The 23,559-nt window shown below is 46.6% G+C and overlaps 1 protein-coding gene and 1 pseudogene across 1 annotated transcript; one reads left to right on the top strand and one right to left on the bottom strand.

The window, feature by feature from the left end:
* The first annotated feature begins 12,904 nt into the window (after positions 1–12,904).
* Positions 12,905–18,581, top strand: LOC127327850 (probable E3 ubiquitin ligase SUD1). The gene is made up of 9 exons (XM_051354651.2): positions 12,905–13,184; positions 13,591–14,010; positions 14,730–15,245; positions 15,343–15,530; positions 15,618–15,851; positions 16,705–16,862; positions 16,959–17,092; positions 17,174–17,320; positions 18,077–18,581. The coding sequence occupies exons 1-9, from the start codon at positions 12,960–12,962 to the stop codon at positions 18,455–18,457; spliced, it is 2,403 nt and encodes an 800-aa protein (XP_051210611.1). The 5' UTR covers positions 12,905–12,959; the 3' UTR covers positions 18,458–18,581.
* A 1,869-nt stretch (positions 18,582–20,450) lies between these two features.
* LOC127340390 (ornithine decarboxylase 1A, chloroplastic-like) lies at positions 20,451–22,551 on the bottom strand (annotated as a pseudogene).
* Positions 22,552–23,559: the final 1,008 nt, after the last annotated feature.

Here is a 23,559-nt window from a genome sequence, read left to right as displayed (position 1 = left end):
ATGCATCTTATTTTGCTTAGATCGCGACGGTAGCATTATAAGATGATCCCTCACTAAAATCTCAAGATAATAAAGTGTTCATCCTTAGTAGCACCGTTGCCAAGACTTGTCGTTTCAAGCATCTCGTGATGATCGGGTGTGATAGAATCAACAAGTGCATACAACGGGTGCAAGACAGTTTTGCACATGCGGATACTAAGGTGGCCTTGACGAGCCTAGCATGTACGAGACATGGTCTCGGAACACGTGATACCGAAAGGTAGAGCATGAATCATATGGTTGATATGATGAACACTTTGAGTGTTCGCCATTGAAATCACACCTTGTCTCGTGATGATCGGACAAAGGTGCGGTGGATTTGGTTCGTGTGATCACTAAGACAATGCGAGGGATATTGTTTTGAGTGGGAGTTCACCTAGGGTTTTAATTATGTTGAATTAAAATTTGAACTCAATTTGTCATAAACTTAGTCTAAACTATTGCAAATATATGTTGTAGAGATGGCGTCCCCAATCAATTTTAATCAGTTCCTAGAGAAAGAGAAACTTAAGAGCAACGGTAGCAACTTCACCGATTGGTTCCGTCATGTGAGGATCTTCCTCTCTCGGCGGAAATCTGCAATTTGTGCTTGATGCACCGCTAGGTGACCCTCCCAGAAGATGAATCCGATGAAGTAAAAGCTGTTTACGCAACTCGGAAAACTCGGTACTCTCAAGTTCAGTGTGCCATCCTGTGCAGTCTGGAATCCGATCTTCAAAAACGTTTTGAGCACCATGATCCTCATGAGTTGATGAATGAGCTGAAAGCTATATTCGAGACTCATGCGGCGATGGAATGCTATGAAGCATCGAAACATTTCTTCACTGTATGATGGAAGAAGGCAGCTCCGTTAGTGAGCACATGCTCGCCATGACCGGCATGCGAAGAAACTCGATGACTTGGGAATAGTGATTCCTAACAGATCGGGGATTAATCGTGTCCTTCAATCACCGCCACCAAGTTACAAGAACTTTGTGATGAACTACAATATGCGAACATGAACAAGGAGTTACTCGAACTCTTTGGCATGCTAAAAGTCTTGAGATTGAGATCAAGAAAGAGCACCAAGTGTTGATGGTCAACAAGACCACCGGTTTCAAGAAACAGGCAAGTCTAAGGGAAAATTCAAGAAGGGTGGCAAGAAAGCTGCCACGCCTCCTTTGAAACCTAAGAACGGCCCTAAGCCCGATGCTGAGTGCTATTCTTGCAAGGAGAAGGGACACTGGAAGCGTAATTGCTCCAAGTATCTCGGCTGATACGAAGAAGCGGCCTTGTCAAGAAGAAGAAAGAAGGTATATCCGATATACATGTTATAGATGTTTATCTCACTGGTTCTCGTTCTAGTACTGGGTATTTGATACGGGTTCGGTTGCTCATATTTGTAACTCGAAACAGAACTAAAGAATAAACGAAGACTACTGAAAGATGAAGTGACGATGCGCGTTGGAAATGGATCCAAAGTCGATGTGATCGCTGTCGGCACACTTCCTCTACATCTACATTCGGGAGTAGTTTTAAGCCTAAATAATTGCTATTTTGTACTGCGTTGAGCATGAACATTATATCTGGATCTTGTTTAATGCAAGACGGTTATTCATTCAAGTCTGAGAATAATGGTTGTTCTATTTTTATGAATAATATCTTTTATGGTCGAGCACCACAAAAGAATGGCTTATTTCTATTAGATCTCGATAGTAGTGATACGCATATACATAACATTGATGCTAAGCGAATTAAACTTAATGATAATTCTACTTATATGTGGCACTGCTGCCTTGGTCATATTGGAGTGAAACGCATGAAGAAACTCCATGCGATGGATTACTTGAATCACTTGACTTTGAGTCACTTGATAGATGCGAAGCATGTCTAATGGGAAAAATGACTAAGACTCCATTTTACTGGTATGATGGAGCGAGCTGCTTGACTTATTGGAAATCATACATACCGATGTATGTGGACCAATGAGTGTAGCATCGCGCGGTGGTTATCGTTATGTTCTAACCTTCACAGATGATCTGAGTAGATATGGGTATATCTATTTCATGAAACATAAATCCGAAACTTTCGAGAAGTTTAAGGAATTTCAAAGTGAAGTAGAAAATCAACGTAACAAGAAGATCAAATTTCTACGATCTGATCGTGGAGGTGAATATCTGAGTTATGAATTTGGCATGCATTTAAAGAAATGCGGAATACTTTCACAATTGACACCGTCGGGAACACCACAACGAAATGGTGTGTCCGAACGTCGTAATCGAACTCTCTTAGATATGGTTCGTAGTATGATGTCTCTTACTGATTTGCCGTTATCATTTTGGAGTTATGCATTAGAGACAGCCGCATTCACTTTAAATAGAGCACCATCAAAATCCGTAGAAACAACACCGTATGAATTATGGTTTAATAAGAAACCTAAGCTGTCATTCCTGAAAGTTTGGGGTTGCGAAGCCTATGTAAAGAAGTTACAACCGGACAAGCTAGAACCCAAAGCGGAGAAATGCGTCTTCATAGGATACCCTAAGGAAACTATAGGGTACACTTTCTATCACAAATCCGAAGGCAAAATCTTTGTTGCTAAGAACGGAACCTTTCTTGAGAAAGAATTTCTCACTAAAGAAGTGACTGGAAGAAAAGTAGAACTCGATGAGATTGATGAATCTATACTCGTTGATCGCAGTAGCGCGATGCTTAGAAGTTGTACCTGTACCGCCTACACCGACAACGAGAGGAAGCTAATGATAATGATCATGAAACTTCAAACGAGGAAACTATCGAACCTCGCAGATCGACAAGGGAACGTGCCACTCCCGATTGGTATGATCCTTGTCTAAATGTCATGATTGTAGATAACAATGATGAGGACCCTGCGACGTATGAAGAAGCGATGATGAGCCCAGATTCCAACAAATGGCAAGAAGCCATGAAATCCGAAATGGGATCCATGTATGATAACAAAGTATGGACTTTGGTAAACTTACCTGATAGCCGAAAGGCTGTCAAGAATAAATGGATCTTCAAGAGAAAAACAGATGCTGATGGTAATATTACTGTCTATAAAGCTCGACTTGTCGCAAAGGGTTTCCGACAAATTCAAGGAGTTGACTACGATGAGACTTTCTCACCTGTAGCGAAGCTAAAATCTGTGAGGATTTTGTTAGCAATAGCTGCATTTTTCGATTATGAGATTTGGCGTATGGATGTCAAAACGGCGTTCCTTAATGGAGACATTGAGGAAGAGTTGTATATGGTACAACCCAAAGGTTTTGTCGATCCTAAAAATGCGACAAAGTATGCAAACTTCAGCGTTCAATCTATGGATCGAAGCAAGCATCAAGAAGTTGGAACCGACGCTTTGATAAGGTGATCAAAGACTTCGGGTTTATACAAGGTCATGGAGAGGCCTGTATTTACAAGAAAGTGAGTGGGAGCTCTGTAGCATTCCTGATATTATATGTAGATGACATATTATTGATCGGGAATGATATAGAACTATTAAGCAGTGTTAAGGGTTATTTGAATAATAGTTTTTCAATGAAAGACCTTGGTGAAGCATCGTATATATTAGGCATCAAGATTTATAGAGATAGATCAAGACGCCTAATAGGGCTATCACTGAGTACATTTCTGGACAAGATTCTCAAGAAGTTTAGAATGGACGAAAGTAAGAAAGGGTTCTTACCTATGTTACCGAGGCAAGGTATTGAGTAAAACTCAAGGACCGGCTACGGCAGAAGAAAGAGAAAGGATGAGTAACATCCCCTATGCCTCGGCGATAGGATCTATCATGTATGCCATGCTATGTACTAGACCGGATATAGCACATGCTTTGTTAGTTTGACTAGCGAGATATCAAAGTGATCCAGGAATGGAACATCGGACAGCGGTCAAGAATATCCGAAGTACTTGAAAAGAACTAAGGATATGTTTCTTTGTTATGGAGGTGACCAAGAGCTCGTTGTAAACGGTTACACCGATGCAAGTTGGAACACCGATCCCGATGACTCTAAGTCACAATGCAGGTACGTGTTTATATTGAATGGTGCTGCAGTAAGCTGGGCAAGCTCGAAGCGGTGCACGGTGGTGAAGTCTTCAACAGAATCGAGTACATAGCGGCTTCGGAGGCTTCATCGAAGCGGTATGGATGAAGAGGTTCATTGTAGAGCTCGGTGTGGTTCCTAGTGCATTGGACCCATTAATCATTTTCTTGTGATAACATGGGTGCCATCGCCAATGCACAAGAGCCAAGGTCACACAAGAGGCTGAAGCAGATCAAGCTGCGTTACCACTCGAATCGCGAGTACATCGAAGATGGAGAAGTAAAGATTTGCAAAGTACACACTGATCTGAATGTAGCAGATCCGTTGACTAAAGCTCTCCCTAGGGCAAAGCATGACCAACACCAGAATGCCATGGGTGTTAGGTATATTACAATGTAATCTAGATTATTGACTCTAGTGCAAGTGGGAGACTGAAGGAGATATGCCCTAGAGGCAATAATAAAGTGGTTATTATTTATATCTTTATGTTTATGATAAATGTTTATATATCATGCTAGAATTGTATTAACCGAAACATTAGTACATGTGTGATATGTAGACAAACAAGAAGTCCCTAGTATGCCTCTTAAACTAGCTTGTTGATTAATGGATGATTAGTTTCATAATCATGAACATTGGATGTTATTAATAACAAGGTTATGTCATTGTGTGAATGATATAATGGACACACCCAATTAAGCGTAGCATAAGATCTCGTCATTAAGTTATTTGCTATAAGCTTTCGATACATAGTTACCTAGTCCTTATGACCATGAGATCATGTAAATCACTTATACCGGAAAGGTACTTTGATTACACCAAACACCACTGCGTAAATGGGTGGCTATAAAGGTGGGATTAAGTATCAGGAAACTATGAGTTGAGCCATATGGATCAACAAAGTGGGATTTGTCCATCCCGATGACGGATAGATATACTCTCTGGGCCCTCTCGGTGGAATGTCGTCTAATGTCTTGCAAGCATATGAATGAGTTCATAAGAGACCACATACCACGGTACGAGTAAAGAGTACTTGTCAGGAGACGAGGTTGAACAAGGTATAGAGTGATACCGAAGATCGAACCTCGGACAAGTAAAATATCGCGAGACAAAGGGAATTGGTAATATATGTGTATGGTTCATTCGATCACTAAAGTCATCGTTGAATATGTGGGAGCCATTATGGTTCTCCTTATCCCGCTATTGGTTATTGGTCGGATTGTGTACTCTACGTTGTCCGCATAGTTATCGTACCGTTGGGTGTCACACTTTAAGTTGGATGTTGAATTGGTAGCACTTGGATTATGGAATGGAGTTCGAATATTTGTTCTGAGTCCCGGATGAGATCCCGGACATCACGAGGAGTTCCGGAATGGTCCTGAGAATAAGATTCATATATAGGATGTCATTTTATGTGAAATAAAATGTCGCGGAAGGTTCTATGGAAGGTTCTAGAAGGTTCTAGAAAAGTCCGGAAGAAACCACCAAGGAAGGTGGAGTCCACATGGGACTCCACCACCATGGCCGGCCAGCCCTAGATGGGGTGGAGTCCCAAGTGGACTCCACCATAGGGGGCCGGCCACCCCCCACATGGGAGGTGGGAATCCCACCTTTGGGTGGGAGTCCTAGTTGGGCTAGGTTTCCCCCTCCTATGGAAGGTTTTGGTTTCGGGTCTTATTCGAAGACTTGGACACCAACACTTGGGATCCACCTATATAATGAGGGGCCAAGGGAGGGGGCCGGCCACCCCAAGACCACAAGCTGGCCGCCCCCCATAGAGTGGCCGGCCACCCCCTCCCAAACCCTAGCCAAGCTCCTCCACTCCATATTGCCCGCATTGCTTAGCGAAGCTCCGCCGGACTTCTACACCGCCACCGACACCACGCCGTCGTGCTGTCGGATTCAAGAGGAGCTACTACTTCCGCTGCCCGCTGGAACGGGGAGGTGGACGTCGTCTTCATCAACAACCGAACGTGTGACCGAGTACGGAGGTGCTGCCCGTTCGTGGCACCGGAACCGATCGTGATCAAGATCTTCTACGCGCTTTTGCAAGCGGCAAGTGATCGTCTACCGCAGCAACAAGAGCCTCATCTTGTAGGCTTTGGAATCTCTTCAAGGGTGAGACTCGATACCCCCCTCGTTGCTACCGTCTTCTAGATTGCATCTTGGCTTGGATTGCGTGTTCGCCGTAGGAAATTTTTTGTTTTCTATGCAACGTTATCCTACAACACGCCCTGTTGCGTAGGAGTTGTTGATGATCATCGACAATGGAGCTTTGCTCACAACTATCATGGGATGCTCTTGGAAGTAGTGTCTCAGCTTCCGGCTGCCTAGGAACACTCCATAGGCCAGCTTCTGAAAGTGAGGGTATCTTTGCTTGGATTCCGTCAGGACCTCGCTGATGTAATAGACTGGTCTCTGGACTCCGTACTCATATCCTTCTTCCTTCGCTTCACCACGATGACGAGACTGATAACCTTATTGGAAGCTGCCAGGTAGAGGAGCATAGGCTCTGACTCTTCCGGAGATGCCAATATAGGTAGGGAGGAGAGAATTTCCTTCAACCCCTGAAGTGCTGCGTCTGTTGCGTCGTCCCAGACAAATTTGTCTGTTTTCTTCAGCAGTTTGTACAAAGGTAGTGCCTTCTCGCCATGACGGCTAACAAATCTACTGATTGCAGCAACGCAACCAGTTAATCGTTGCACATCTTTGAGACAAGTTGGCCTCTTAATGTTCAGGATAGCCTTGATTTTTTCTGGGTTTACTTCAATGCCTCTGTGAGACACAATGAAGCCAAGGAGTTTTCCGGCTGGAACGCCAAAGACGCATTTTAGCGGATTCAATATCATCTTGTACTGTCGGAGATTATCGAAGGTTTCCTGGAGATCGTGATCAAGTCGGATCCTTTCCGGGTCATGACCGCGATGTCGTCGACGTAGGCGTGCACGTTCCGGCCAATTTGGTCCTTCAGGCATCGCTGCATCGTACGTTGGTAGGTGGCACCTGCATTTTTCAAACCAAAAGGCATGGTGACATAGCAGTAAGTGCCAAAATGTGTGATGAACGAGGTCTCCTTTTGGTCGGACTTCTTCATCCGGATCTGATGATACCCGGAATATGCGTCAAGAAAACACAGAAGTTCCGCCCCCGCCGTCGAATCAATGACTTGGTCAATGCGCGGCAAGGGGAACGGATCCTTCGGACAATGCTTATTCAAGCCGGAGTAATCGATGCACATTCTTAGTATTTCAGAATTCTTTTTGGGTACAAGGACAGGATTTGCGACCCAATCAGTATGGATAACTTCTACTACAAAATCTGCCTCTAGTAACTTTGCTAATTCCATCCCTATGGCGCAGCGCTTCTTGTCTCCAAAGCGTCGCATAGCTTGTTTTACCGGTTTTGCACCCGGATTTATGTTGAGGTAGTGCTCGGCGAGTTCTCTTGGTACTCCAGACATGTCAGAAGGTTGCCATGTGAAGATATCCATGTTAGCTCGGAGGAACTCGACGAGCGCGCCTTCCTATTTGGGGTCCAGGCCAGCTCCGACAGACACCTGCTTGGAATTGTCGCCTTCCACGAGGTCAACTTTCTTGGTGTCTATCGCGGCCTTGAACGAGTTCTTCTGTTCGGATATCTGCTTCTTGGTGGTATGCATCTCTTTCGGATCCACCGCGGTCCTGTAGCCTTGCAGCTCCTCTCCAGATATCACCGATTCTGCAAAGGCGGCTTCGCCCTCCTCGCAGTCTCGAGCTTTCTTGTAGTCTCCGGATACGGTGATCATACCGTTAAGACCGGAATCTTGAGCTTGTTGTAGATGTAACACGCCCTTGCGTGAAACTTGTGGTAGGTGGGCCTGCCGAAAATGACGTGGTAGGAGCTCTTGAAGGGCACAACTTCGAACGTGATCATCTCTTCGCGGAAATTATTAACATCGCCGAAGGCCACGGGAAGTTTGATGCTGCCCAGAGAGTTAGCCTTTTCACCCGGAACCACACCATGGAATTCTGTGGTGCTGTGCTTGAGTTGTTCCTTGGTAAGGTTCATCTTTTCCAGAGTCTCCAGGTACATGATGTTCAGGCTGGCTCCGCCGTCCATGAGGCACTTGGAGAATTCATACCCGTCGATGCGGGGACTCAACCAAAGCGTAGCACTCTTTGGGGATGACAGCGGGATGATCCGACCTGTCGAAGGTGCACGGATTTTTCGACCACTTGACGTACTGTGGCACAGCCGGAAGCGTGGCGTTCAGGATCCGGAGGGCCGATTTCTTGGCCCGGACCGTTGGGGTTCCAAGGAAGGTGTGGTATGCACCAGCACTCTTTTTGACGAAGGGGTTGGATTTGTTAGCTGCGGAAGCCTCTTTGGGATCCGGCGAAGCGTCATCCTCATCCATCGCCTCGGAACTATCCTCGTCCTTCTCCTTGTTCTTGCCCTTGCCTTCTTTGCCGCGCGGGCGGTGTTTCCGAGCACGCTTGTATCCTGCTTCCGGGTCAGTTTTGAGATCATTGACCCACTTATAGTTGCGATTGGTGTGGGAGGACTTGCCAGTAGCCGGATCAATATGGGCTAAACATGGCATATCCCTGTACTCTTCGTAGGTCTGGGGAGCGCGGGTTCCGGCAACGGTGACCTCGTCAGCGCGCTGCTGGCCCCTGCCGGCTCCGCCACCACGGCCGCGGCCTCTTCCGCCTCCTTGACCTCCGCGCTGGAACGTCATGACGACCATGTCGGATCCGCCGCTCTTCTGGTCGTCGGAGGGGTTCTTCAGCTTGTTGTTGTTGCTGCCGTTATCGCGGTTCTTCTTTTGCTGGTGCAGGGGTATGGCTGTGGCTGCGAGCTCTCCACCTGCGTCATCATCAGCGGCGGTGTGATTGCTGGAGATGGTGATCATGTCATCCAAGGTAAGATTGTTCTCGTTGATCAGACAAGTCAACTTGTGCCTAAGCAGCCGTCCCCTCAGCAAGCCACCTATGAAAGTGTGCATAGCTGTGCGATGATCTACGTTCTTGCACTCGTTTCGGGTTGCTAGCCATCGGGTGAGAAAATTCCGTGAGGTTTCACCCTTCTTCTGGATACATGCATGCAGGTCGCTTGTTGTGGCAGGTCTCTTGTAGGTGCCCCTGAAGTGTTTCTCGAAGGCGATCTTCAGGTCGAACCAGCAAAAGATGGAGTTTTCCGGGAGGTCACTGAGCCAGGTACGGGCTGGACCAATAAGGTACAGCTGAAGCATGTGGCAGGCTATTTTCTGGTTCCCTCCGGCAAATCTAACTGCATTGAAGTAGTCCTCGATCTAGGTATCGGGCCTTTCACTGTCATCATAGTGCTTCAGATTTCCGGGTAGCTTAAGGTTCAAGCCTTTCGGTGTTGGTTCCTCTCGGATCATCCTGCCAAAGCATTTTGGGCCAATGTATTCAGATCTGTATTCGTTGAGATGTTCCCGTGCGTCGGGCGGGCCATTGCGAGGAGATTTTGAACGGGAGCGAGATCTCCGGCCTCCGCCTCCACCTCCTCCACTAGGTGGTGGGGAGGGAGATCTGCGAGGGGGCCGGTGGGACCTTTTGCTTCCGCCTTCAGATTCTCCGCGCCCTTCTTGTTGCTGGCTCCGGCTTCGGTGGCTACCTTCTCCATGATGGCGGTCGCCTCCCTCGTTCCGGCTTCTGCGGGGCTCATGCTCGCGTTCTTCATTCCTGCTCCGACGAGGTTCCGGCGTGCGCTCCGTGTTCCTATTCCTCAGAGGTACCACGTTGTCGCGGATATTAATTCCACCAGGCCCATGGGGTCTGATGTTTCCGGCTGGACTACGACGGCGAGGTGGCGGAGGAGGACGCGGGATCCGGGGCGGAGGTGACGGGTTCCGGGACTTGTCCTTGCCAGTGTACATCGGATCCTTTCCCTTCTTTGGGTCCGTCGGAGGTGTTTTCGAGGGCACGGGGATCGGATTTGGATGTTCCCTGGTTCTCCTTCTGCGCTCCGTGGATCCGGTGAGCGATTCATCATCACGATGCTCCCTTCCGGAGGCGTCCTTCTGCGCGGTGGATACACATAGTTCCGGGTTGGATTCCAACCTGCGCGAAGTGTCTGCCTTACTATGTTGCTTCATTGCTGAAGCTACGAGTGTGCGGAGGTGGTTGATGTCGATTTCCTCATCTTTTTTGGCCAAAAGCTCCGCAGCCTTCTTCATATTATCCTTTGGAGTTGCGAGCGGCTGTTGATCGGTGGGGGTAACGAAATTAATCTTCCGGGGGCCAATGGCTTCCCGTTGGATCCTGTCTGCTTCCTTGTGGGCGTCGCCCATCATGGATTCCCACTACTCTCGGAGTTTTTTGGCCTTCTGCAGGGAGTCTACAGCTTCGCGCTCTCTCTTGAGGAAATTATTCATCACTTCTTCTGCCTCTTGCCTTTCCTCCAGCATTGCCATTGCGGTGTTGGCAAATCTTTTGGCGGTAGCCAGCATTTCCTGCCTCTTGGTTTCTAGAGCCTCCGGATCTGCGGCATCGTCCGGAGTTATCGGCTTGTTGAGGATCTCCGAGTGCGCAATAGCACCTATGTCTGCTTGTTCGACGAGCTCTTCTACAGACAGATTTTCCCCGTGCTCGCGAATATGTTCTTCTCCGGGATCCGGCGCAACGCGACAACGTGGCCGCGAAGGCGGAGTCTCCGAATTGGACGGGCCTGGAAGTCTGGCGTCAGTCGGAGTAGCTTCATCGTCAGCTTCCTGCTCCAGCCCGGTTATGGTCGCAAGGACCTCCCTTGGCGGGACGGATTCTGCCTCAGCTTTCTCCGCGTCTTCCAACTCCTTCGTCACGCGGTTGTACTCTTCTGTGTTCATAGAGGAAGCATCGTCAGAGATTGGGCTTAGATTGTCAGGGATTGATTCTTCTTTATCTCCGGCATCCTTTTGCTGATCCGGAGCGACACTGTCTCCGGCAGCCTCCTGTTGATCCGGGGCATCGCTATCTCCGGAAGCTTCAACCTGCATGGGTCCGGCTCCATCCTGGGGAGGGGCGGTCCCTGCGGTATGTGCGAGGAAGTGCACGAAGTGGCACCTTTGCTTCTCTAACACCTGGGAGACCCAAGCGGATCTGCATTGGTCTTCCACCGTAAGTTCCTGCTCAGGGGCGGATTGGGTGGGTTTTGAAATTTCCAGATCTAAGGCGAAATCTTGCTTAGGAAGTTCCTGCGTCTCGGATCGGATCTTCGCGACTGCGTCCTTCTCAGCGGCGGTCGCATCAGCGTGACTTACCAGAGCGTTTCCGTCGGAATCGACGGTCTCGCCTATGAAGATGTGGATGCCGTCGATTGGGACGATGGAGAGCTTGATGGGATTGGTTTTAGCCGGAATCCAGCACTCGTCCTGAAGGACGATCGGAAAATTTCTGGCGTAAAGGACACGCCCCACCGCGATGGATTCGTCGTAGCTTCCCATGGCGGAACCCTCCCGGTTCCGGCCTCCAGACGCCGCTGTCCCCACGGTGGGCGCCAACTGTCGTTGCCTATTCGACGGTACTCCAGAGGAGGGGTCCTCATGGAGGGAAGAAGGAGTAGGGGCCATTGGGCGGAGAGTCCTCGGGACGGTGGTACGCGATTTACCCAGCTTCGGAACACCTGCTCGAGGACAGGGCCTACTGCTGCTTGTCTGGAATTATCTGGGTGCTTTCGCGTTGTTACATTGAGTTGTGGTTGTGCCTCTAGGGCTCCCGGAATCCGGCTTATAAAGGCACCAAGATCTAGGGTTTACAAGGAGAGTCCTAGCCGGAATACAAGTCACCTAACTACGGTATGCTATCTTGCCGTGTACGTCAAGGATCCGCCTTCCCTTGTATGTCGTGCCGGATCCGACTACCCCTGATGGGCTAGGCCGGATCCGACTTCCTGAGTTGGTTGGTCGATCCGGCTCCTTGTTCTTGGGCTGGACTTCATCCATCTTGATCTACAGCAACTAGGCCACCCGATGGGCCATACGCCACCATCATCGTCTATGGGCCACCCGGGCTTGCCGGATCTAGGCACTGTTGATGGTACACCCATGAAGTATACCCACAACAGCTAGTGTTGGGGTTCCCTTCCTTTCTAGATGGGCCAATCGTTTCTCTCAACCAGCTCTGAACCATCATACGGGTTGTTGACTACATAGTTAGAGCCTTAGAGGAGTGCACCCAGATGCCCGACTTCATATCCCACGCTCTCTCTCCTGCTGATCCTTTTATGCGTACCTTAAGCCTAATCATTTTTCTCTCATAGACCACTCCTGATGTGACCCGCTCTTCGGTTGGACAGTAAGGGGTGGAGAAGGGTAATCACTCGTTCTCAAATCCAACATTCTTAAGTTTAAGATCAAATATTCGGGTGGGAAAAGGGGAGAGCTCCCCATTCCTAGTTCTCATGTAGCTGGATTCCCCGGAATCACAAGAATCTTTAGAATGAGATTCCAACTCGACACCTTTTGTTTTGAGATTGAAATTGTCTTTCCTATTATTTCCCTGATCCCGCATGCCTATTTCTTAAAATATCACATATATGTAGGCTGAATCGAGGAAGAGGACAAATTTATTCTAATGGTAGCAAGATTAACAATACATTCTATAATGCTACCTCAACAAGTATAGTAAAAGAATACTAGTAAAGGAAAATGGGGTTATGAAATATCCATAGACTGTTCTGGAATTTAATAACTTATTACGAATCATACACCATTTGCACAATTAAAAATTGTAATTTAGAAGGAAAAGAAGCTGTCAGTTTGATCAGCCATTGGATCTCCATCCAACGGCCAGCATAAATCCTCACCGCCCAAACCAAAACCCAACCACAGAACACGGGAAGCTGTCTCGGTACAGACAGGAGACGGAGAGAAGCTTCCAGAAGGAAGGAAGGGTAATGGCCGCCGCCGCCGCCGCTTCCCAGGAGACGGCGCTCCCAGCGGCGGCCGGTCCCGAATACGAGGAAGACGATGATGGAGAAGAGGAGTGCCGCATCTGCCGACTCCCCGCAGAGGCGGACCGCCCGTTGCGCCGCCCCTGCGCGTGCCGCGGCAGCATCAAATTCGTCCACGACGACTGCCAGCTCCGGTGGCTCGCCGCGCGGCACCAGAACCAGTGCGAGGTATCGTATTCTGCTTCCTTCCGCCTCTCCCGATTGACCCCCTCATGCTGCTGCTGTGGTCGCGCAGCGATGTATTCGCTTAAATTCATCTTCTTTAGACCTAATTTCGATCCCATTTAGATACTATGTGATGTTTCGTGCTTAGTGTTACCTTTATTCCTTACTGAAAATGTCACCTTCTGCACTGTAATTGTTTCCTGCCGACCTGCTCTCTTTGCTCCCAATTTCAATCCCTTTTAGATACCATGCGATGTTGTTTTCCGAGTGTTGGCATTATTCCTCACTGAAAATTCCCCTTCTGCACTGTAATTATGTATGCTCTCTTTATTGCGCTGATTTCATTTTCCTGATCCATTTTGATGTGGTGTGATGTTGATTTTGGTGCCCCTGATCGGCTCAATTTCAGGTGTGCAATGGCGTCATCTGCACCCGCCCTCTCTACGCCGCAGACGCCCCTGCGAGGTTGTCCCTCTCTGAGCTCATGGTCAGCTTGCCCAACAAGCTCCTGGGTCTGCTGGTCCCCTTCTTATTCGCTGTCTACGTCGTCTGCGATTCTTCCATCCACCTCGCCACCCTCTGGACATGGCGCATCGCGTTTGCCAGGACCTTCCTTCAAGTATTCCGCCTGCTCTCCTTCCGCGTCCGTCCCTCCTCGGTCTTCGCATCGATTGCGCTCTGGGTTGTGTTTGTGCACAGCCTCGTGCCATTTGCTGTAGCTCCATTTGCGGTGCGCTGGGTTGCACGTCTGGAGACTCGGCGTCAGGGGTTCGGCGGACTTGATGGCTTGCAATTCTTCGCGCTAACTGCTGTTAAAGCTTCCTTGACTGTAAGTTTCCTTTCAACAATTGTCCTTCTGTATGTCGTAGTAAAGCACCGATCAATAAAGTTCTGTTCATTGGAGCATTTAGCACATATTTACATGGTTTTCCTGATCGTTTTATAGTTGGTGATAGCGCAGTATGACTCCAGTTCACACTGTATCATCCTGGGTATGTTCACGCTATTGGCAGCAAAACTTAAATGATGGTCACATTTTTTTTTGAGTGTTATGATGGTCACATTGAAGAAACCAACATTCAATAAAATAAGATGCTCCTTACTTCTTTCCTTACTGCAGTTTTGCTTGCTGCTTATCAGTCCAGATAGATACATTTGTGGGAGGACTACTCCCAAATATGGGTACTCCCTCCGGTCTCTTTTAATTGACTCGGATTTAGTACAACTTTGTACCAAATTCGAGTCAATTAAAAAGGGCCGGACGGAGTATTAGATTTTCTTTTCTGGTTACTATTTCAGTTGATCCATCAAAACTGTGTAAGCTTGTTCTATTGGTGTTTTAGTAGCTGCGCTAATGTAGTATTTTTATTACCTTTTCCGTCAAAGTTGTTAAAGTGTATATGTGACAAAAGCTACCCTGAGTTTTATATACAGGGTTGTAGGCTTGCAGCTTAGTTGCATCCTTTGGAGCAATAATTGCCTCACGTTTCTTCTGCTTTGCATTTTTGACTTATTTTCAAAAAATCTAACAGTATACTTGTCTATCAGGTGGTAATAGTTGACATGGTCCTTGCTTGTATTCTCGGCTTTCTCCCATTCTCACTGGGAAGGATAATCCTATGGTGGAGCTCGTATTTTGATTTAAGCAATGTGGAGGGAGTTGAGTTCTACACTTCAACAATTTCTACCCTTCTAGTCGGATATGGATTTATCTTTAATGTTGGTGTATGTTTTGCTGGTCTACATACTCTTCATCATTACTTGAGGGGTGAGCGACTTGTGATCGCACTTTTCATTAGAAGGCTGAGTGGTATGTTCTTCAGAGGGATTGTATATCTAATCACTGTTGCCAATATTGGTTTTAATCTCCTAAACTTAATGATACTACGACCGCTGTTCTTTGGTTGGTTGCTTGATATCTGCACTTCAAAAATGTTTGGTGCAACAATGTCTCAGAGGTTCAATTTGCTGATTGCTTCATCTTTATCTTCTACTGCCCTTCATTGGCTTCTTGGGCTCATCTTCTTGAATCTGCGTCCCAGATTGAGCAGATTTCTTCACAAGGTTTTTATCATCTTATATCTGTTGTCTCATCATGTGCATAGTCTACGCAGTATGTAATTCAGGGGTATAACAAATGTTGTATTTTTCTTGTGAGTAGGTACTGAGGCTAGGAGTTACCATTTCCTTTTCCTCTGTCCACCATAATGTTTACGAACCCTTCTACATGTTTTACTTGAAGAAGCTTCTTTGTCTTCTGGTCGACACTATCTTTGTTGCTCTGGTCGTTTTTATTCCTATTGAAGTTGCTGACCGATTGTCACCAGAGGTGTTCCCACTAGATATCACGTAAGTATTCAATTTTTTGTTATTCATCTGGTGTACCTGCGAGACTTAGAGACTCAGTACATTTATTTCAGTGTTTGTCTATTGTAGCTACTTCGATCGTCCTGGCAAGGGCATGTCAGTTTGGCAAGGGCCGCAAAAGTATGCAGTGTCACTTTCTGCTATTCTTCATATCAGGTTTCTCATTAGCAATACAATGGTATACCTGGAGTGGCTAGTGGAGAGGGTAATTGGGTATTGGTTTGTCACTTCTGGAAAGGATCTTGGGAGTAATGTTGCACCAAAAGACCACAATGGTAGCAGCGATGAAGCTAATGATAAAAGGTAAATACCCATAGTTTTGTTCTTAGCCTGGCTGCATCCACGTCCATTTTATTATTGATGTTTCTTTTACTTTCATATTGTTTCGTTGTTCAATGTTTATTTGGGTACTTCGCATTCTTGTGGATATGCAGTAGTTTTGGCATGTCCTTTCTTTGCCACTGTACCCTTTCTGTGTACAGTGCCTCTCGCCAAAATATGTGTCTTTCGCAGGGAAATGTCATATACTTTTATTAAGCTCAGTTCCAATTTATTAAGCAACGAGACCAATAGCATTCAGACATTTTGGGGCTTATGATAGTCCACACATTTTTAATTGTCTTAGTAATTTAGACCATAGGGGAAACTCGCAATCGGGTTCATTTACGCTGTATGTCCCAGAACTAAAAGATTGGGTAGTTTGGTTCCTCAAACTAGTATATGCTAATCAATTGAGATACTCAGATGTAAATACTCCCTCCGTCCTATGAAACTTGTCTGAGATTTGTCAAAATTTGGATGTATCTGGATGCTTTTTAGTGTCTAGATACATCCAAATTTGGACAAAATCTCAGACAACTTTCATGAGGCGGAGGGAGTAAGTTCCATTGTCTGGCACGGCTTTATATGGGCACTGGCTCATGTAAAAAGGGCTCTCTTTTTGAAGAAACAAAGGATACCTGCCGTTGTTACATCCTTGGCAGGAAAAACCCTCAAAAGAAGCCATGCCATTTTCTGCTTATCATATTCTCTGTTTGTTTGATATACTGGTCTGTTCATTTATTATTTGACTAATCGATTGGTTGAGTTTTTTTTCGCAAGATGTGTTTGTCATACAACTTTGGGGTGATGCTTACCTTCTTGCACACTTTAACAGGACATTTGTTGTAGTTAGGACAATGCTTCGTGTGGTCCTAGCATGGTTGACTGCTGTGATATTCAATACTGCTATGATTTTCTGTCCGATCTCAGTTTGGCGTGCACTGTTGTTTGCCATCCCTCAGCTGCCAGTAGCAGACGAATTGAAGTCCAATGGTAATGACTGTTCACAGATGATCGTTGTACTTCCTTTGCAATGAATGGAAATACTTTATCTTGGTTGGGCTTACGTCTGCAAATCTTTTCTCTTAGATCTATTTGCTATTGCTGTTGGCTTCTTCATCATATCAACTATTGTTGCCACCTGTAGAGATATATTTGCCTGCATGACTTTTAGGGGACCATGGCTGGTAGATTTGAAGAGGCATCTGCTTGTATTCCTATGGGTGAGGAATTTAATTGAGGTGGCTTCATTTATATTTTCTATTTATGACACAGCTCAGTAACTGAAAGTTGTCTGCTTCCAGATGGTCATTGTGCCCTACATGATGGGTTTGCTGGTTGATTTATCTCTGGTATCGCCCTTCATTGGGCCTGATGACGATTTTCCAGTTCTGGACTTTTTCTGCACCTGGTCTCTGGGGTGGCAAGTGAAGAATTTATGGATGAACATGGTGAGTCGTAACATCTCTTATCGCTCTCCTGAGCCCTATACTTGTTGTACTATCCTATATGTACCAAACGTATTTTTTGCAGGGATATACGTACCAAACCCCGCACAATGAGTTACAAAAAAAGAACACTGCACATTTTCATTTTAGTCCATCTGATTTCCAAAGTTTCATTTGTAGCCAGGACCACTATATCTTTTGTTCTGATACCTTACCCATTGTTAAACATGTTCTTCTCTCTTCTTTCCATGGGTGGAGCCACAACAGGACATGGGTGTACATATGTTTTTTTAAAATGTGGTGACCCCTGCCTCTGCATCAATTGATGCGTACGGCTCTTTATTAAAACAAGTCACAGCAAAGTAGTACACAATTATTACAGCTCAAGGATCATTTAGAGTCTCAACATGGATGAGCCACCTAAAAAAAGCGATGAAGCATCATGATGTAACTCTCTTCTCAGACCGCCAACCGCACTACGAGACATTTGTTAGTCATAATGAACTATTAGAACACTAATTTTGAACTCTGTGCACCCATCTGTGTAAACCTGACTCCGCCACTGCTTGTTTACTACATTAACCATATGAAGCACTCGCATAACTATCATTGTTCACCTCCATAATAAGTTCTAGTCAGGACTGGTTTTGCAATTTTTACACTTTAAGGGTAGGAAGCAGCTAATTCTCAAATTATTCGAGTTAGGTTATAGCTGGATGATAATAGAAAATATTTAACCTCATTTTATTCTTATTGAAGGCTCGTTTCACGGCTGCTGCACCTTTCCTGGCCTATTTCATTGATGAAAGGTGGGACGGGAAACTTACCCAGGCAAGGGTTGATTGGTCTTCAGGGGCGATATCACTGTTATGGTTCTTTCAAGATATATACATCCCTGTTGCCACGAAGCTACTCGCTGCTCTAGGCCTCCCTTACTTGCTTGCCAAGGGGCTCTTCCCAAGACTGGGCTGCTCTGCCACCGTGAACTCGACGGTCTACCGTTTCGCGTGGTTGAGCAGCCTTGGTTTTTATGCCATCTGCTATCTTGGCAAGGTGTTGTGCATCAAGCTCCATGATTCTATCAGGGATGACCACTATATCATTGGGGAGAGGTTGCAAGATGTCGCCGACTGTAACTGAACATTCCCTCGTGATGACTCCTTTTTGTACTGTAGTACTTAGTTCACTTCAGACAAGGATTGGGTGAGTGATATTAACAGTTAGCTTGCAAACGTGAAAGAATATATAGGTCACGTTACTGACAGGAAGGATGCGAATGAGTTGATCCCAAACAGATAAGTTTTGGCGGAACTTGTAAATATCGGTGTGATTTTCGGCGGGGAAGTTTTGGATGGGTGTTTGCGCATTGGTGAGTCCAAACTGATCGTTAGTCTATATGGGATATATTGAATTCACATTTCTGAATTTTCAAACTGACGACTTGTTTACTGAGAAGAAAACGCGTGCATCAGTGACGCAACTTGCATGATGTACTGATCAGCGCATTTGGTGATCAACACGAGACAACTTGCGTACCTTTTTTTTCAAATCACGAGTTTGAGTACACTTATTCGGAAAACCTTATTGACTCAGTGAGTTATGAAACTAAACCTTTGCTTGGTAAAAAAAGAAAAGCAGAGCATTTAATTTGTGAAACTTCTGCAAAAAATTGTACTACCTCTGTCCATAAAAAGTATTCATAAATAATGTATAGATACATTTAAATTTAGATAAATCCATGATATCCTTTTATAGACAGAGGGAGTATTGTGCAAATCTAGTACTCTCTATGGCTATAAAAAGATGTCAAAGATTTATTGAAATTTGGATATATCTATACACTAAAAAGCGTGTGTATGCATCAACATTTAAACAAACTTGCAATATCCTTTCATGGACATGTAGTAGTGTGTTTTTTCTCTGGAATGGAATTCTGCCGGACAAGAAGGGAATAACTGTGCTTAAAGCAGGCCTTTGGAGTTATCAAGCTCCATGCATTCTATTCTACACACGATACATACATATATAATCGCGCGTCGCGAGAGCTCGGCGTTTTTTTTTTTGGGGTAAAACTAATCTTTATTAAGCACATGGGTCTACAAATGGCTCAAGCTCCAGCTTCTGGATGGGACAGTCCGGACCTGAACCAAGCCATACATAGGTGCGTGCGTTGCGTTGTCCTAGCAAAACTTACAAAACAGTGACTCGTCCTAACTTGCATATGATCTACTCACTCCGATTCTTTTTTAATTGACTTAAATTTAGTATAAATTCGTATTAACTTCGAGTCAATTAAAAGAGATCAGAGGGAGTACTTTACAAAAGGACACACTCTGTTATGTTTAGCTAAATCTTTAATCTCCGAGACCATATACATAAATGGTGAACGATCTTGTGATGTAGCTGTAACCAGCTGTAGGCAATCGGTCTCAATCATGATCGGAAGTTGACTATGATGAAGAGCCAAGCCAAACCCTTCCAAGAACGTGATCAATTCTGCTTCCAGGACAAACCCTCCAAGACAAAAGAAGCAAGTTGCCGACCAGCAGAACTGCTAAAACTATCAATCTGAACCAGGAATTCGAATCAAGCTCAAGATCAGTGTCAGAAGGTAACAACCATTGTGTCAAAAAAAAACAAGGTAATGTAACACCTCGACCACCCCCGCCGAGCCTATCACCCCTAACAGCTGTCTAGGATCTCTACACTAGCTCCAGGACCAACACTAGTCTTTTCTGCACACTTTATCCTCACTCATGCGCATCTGGGAAGGACTTTCCGGTCAGTCACCCACACTCAAATCGTTTCAGACCAAGCATGATTCGGAGCTCTTTGCGACTGAGCTTCCGGAAAAAAAGTTACGACTTGTTGATATGAGTATCCTATCAATATTTGTCCATAGTCTCACTCTCCCGTTGCGAATTTGTTTGCATGTTCATAGAGGCGTGAGGTGGCATAGGTGTGTCTAGGCCACATTTTGGTTGAAAATCATTCAGATATTTGTTTCACACTTTCTTTTGCTTTGTTTTATTTTGTTTATGTTTGGGCCACTAGGGTTCTTATGTTTTTTATCTTACATACATGGTTTGTTACCACCTCAAAATCAGAAGAAACTACAGTAGTTATGTATGGATTAACAATAAAACTCTCATTTCTGACGTACATATTTAGTTTAATTTGTTTCTTATTATCACTGCATTACAAATCGCGTCTTCACGGATGGTTACATCTCGTAGGTGTTTCACATGGTAGGCCAGCGTTTCCTTGGCTTGGGCGTGTTGGATCCATGACCATGGTTGGATGCATGGACGACAATGCGCGAGCGAGGATGCCTAGGTGGAGTAGGCCAAGAATGTATTAATGTCGGACACGGAGAAGCCGTTGAAGTTGCAGGCACACGCGGTGGTACGTGTAGGCGCCCATGTCATCGAACAGGAGCCAGGCCCCCACGCTCATCTCCGGCAGCTGGTAGCCAGTCACCACCGTGTCGAGGGAGTCGCACGTGGGCCCGAACACAGTGGACGCGTAGGTTTCCTCGCCGGGCACGCTGCCGGCGAGCGGCCTCGGGCGCGGGACGTAGCCATCCGTGACGACGGTGTTGAGGGAGCCGTAGATCCCGTCGTCGATCCAGTACTCCCGCGCCTCGCCGCGGACGCGCTTCCCGATGACTCGCGCCGCCAGCGTGAAGGGTGTCTCGGCGAAGTACCTGCCCGGCTCGCCAACCAGCTCCACGCGCGGGAGCAGGTCGCCGAAGTGCCGCGCCAGGGCGGCGCGGATGACCGCCGCCGCCTCGTCGAAGAGAGTCTCCGTGGCCGCGAAGCCGCCGCCGATGTCGAGCAGGCCGGCGCATGGGCGGCATGCCGAGCGCGGCGGCCGCGTCGAAGGCGGCGCGCGCGGCCTGGATGGCCGCCTCGTACACGTCGGTGCGGGGCCCGCCGTAGCCGACGTGGAAGGACACGTCGGCGACGTAGCCCCGCGCGCCGTGCGGCGCGGAGGAGCGGGACCACCTCGTCGGCGCGCGCGCCGTACTTGATGCCGAGGTCCACCTTGGCCTCGCGCGCGGTTGTCGGGGCCCTTGACGCGCGCGGAGGAGGAGGTCGCAGCCCGGGTGGCAGTGCTTCACCTTGGCCACCTCGAACTCGGAGTCGTAGGTGGTGAGGTTGACGCCGACCTGCGCCGCGTACCGGACGTGCGCCTCGGGCTTGCAGGGGTTGGCGTACACGATGCTGGTGCCGGGGTCGGCGCCGAGCGCGAGGACGGGCTCCATCTCCCTGCGGCTGGCGCAGTCGAAGCCGGCGCCGAGGGCGGCCAGCGCGCCGAGCAGCCCAGGGTCGGTGTTGCACTTGACGGCGTAGAAGGGGCGCACGCCGGGGAGCGCGCGCTGCCAGCGGCTGTACAGCTCGACCACCCTGCCGAGGTCCAAGACGAAGAAGGCGCTCCGCACGCCGCCGTCGACGATGGAGCGCATGATCGAGTGCGTCCTTCTCCTCCAGCTTGAACGAGAGAACCGTCCTGTACGTCCTTCACACCTGGAGCCACCAGAAGAGGCCGCTGCATCATCGAGCTGCTTCCACTCACTATCCGCGTGCAGTTCTGTGTTGCGATCAACTAGTAGGTAGGCGGGCTAGGCGATCTATACTCCTCATAATGTAAAACTTTCAATGTCCATAGCCAATCTAATGTCCGTATCATCCCACGAAACTTTTATAATTGGTGTATCTTTACATGCAAGCTATCTATGCCATCTATTTTTTCATCCAGTTATCCAGATCACCAGTTTACAGACATCAACTATACACCAATTTAATATTTTAATATAAATTAAATTTAGCATGTCTACTATTTTGATCAATTGAATTTTGCATATTTCTATCTACAAATTCATGTTTCATGTCTATTATATCATTTCATTTATATAATGGACCCTGCTACACAGTGCTATAGCACTCTATAATCTACCGGAGTGCCCCCTGTCTGAATCTGTTTCTTTCCGAAAATAGAAAGTGGTCCCCGTCTGCTTTTCCACTTTGGACCGGCGGGCCAGTACAAACCGCTAGGCGACAAAAACACCTGGCGCTAGCTGTCCGTTGGCTGGCGCGACGCCAACAGAATCGCATATAGCTAGGGACGCCCAGGCCCAGATCCATCGCATCTACATCCCCAGTTCTCCTGTCCCCAAACCCTAGTTGTTCTTCCTCCTCCAGCCGCCAAGAGCAAAGAACAAACAGCTCCATGGCTGGATACTAGATTCGAGGATACATAAGCGAGTAAAATATACATTTGGAGTTCGTAGGAAGGTACCTGGAGTCAAGCAAATAACCTGGGAACATCATCCACCATATCCTACTTCAGGTAGACCATCTGCTGACCAGTAAACTGCAATGTTGTTCTTCTCTGATGGTTTTCTCCTCAAGTTCTCATCTTTATACATCTAACTTTTCCATTAGCAGTTCCTGCTATGTATATTGACTAGAAAACTGCATGTATCTTCTATGTTTTCTGGTTGAAATTTCTTATATTGTCATGAACTGATAGATCTAGATGTAGAAGTTTTGTACAAGCATGTAAAAAAAACAGACGGGTAATTGTCTGTGCAGGGCATAATAGGGATTTGGAGCATGTAAAAAATAGGATTTCCAACAAAAATGTATGAATCTGTGCATGCAGGAATCAAACATGTTTCTGAAAAATTGCTGCCTTTGCAGTATTACCAACAGGTTGCAGTATGCAGGCATCAAACATGGGATTTCCTACAGTTGCACATGCATGATTGTGATACAAAAACATGAATAACTGGAAGAACATCCTTTTGCACATGCATGTAGAAAGTAGAACTGCGGAATTATTACTGGAAGAACATCCATGCATCAATGATATAATTTGCACATGCATGTACACAGTAGAACTGCGGAATTATAACTGGAAGAACATCCATGTGTCACTGATATAATTTCCGCATGCATACATCTGCATTAATACCAGAACATGGTAGCTAAAAAACAACTAGAATAGATGCGAACATTATCGGTTCCGAGTGCTTCCAAAAACCATGGAACTTCATTGTCCAAAAAAGAGTAGCTCCTGATGTCTAGAACCTGAAGACATGTTCTCCAGCTACTAAAATTTGCAGTAGCATGACAAACCTAAGAAGGACTTTAAGGACTTTAAGCCTTGTTCTTTCCAGCTAGTAATTGTTGCAGAACGACATCAGTTGATGGACAGTCAAACATCAGTTGATCTAA

This window comes from Lolium perenne, chromosome 1 (assembly GCF_019359855.2).
Source record: "Lolium perenne isolate Kyuss_39 chromosome 1, Kyuss_2.0, whole genome shotgun sequence".
Lineage (NCBI taxonomy): Eukaryota > Viridiplantae > Streptophyta > Magnoliopsida > Poales > Poaceae > Lolium > Lolium perenne.
This window is presented reverse-complemented; position numbering and strand designations above follow the sequence as displayed.

Excerpts from the sequence above, each read along its gene's own strand:
- LOC127327850 (XM_051354651.2), top strand. The coding sequence starts at position 12,960 with ATGGCCGCCGCCGCCGCCGCTTCCCAGGAGACGGCGCTCCCAGCGGCG. Across the intron at positions 13,185-13,590 it reads GGCACCAGAACCAGTGCGAG|GTGTGCAATGGCGTCATCTG; the intron begins GTATCGTATTCT and ends GCTCAATTTCAG. Across the intron at positions 15,852-16,704 it reads GATGAAGCTAATGATAAAAG|GACATTTGTTGTAGTTAGGA; the intron begins GTAAATACCCAT and ends ACACTTTAACAG.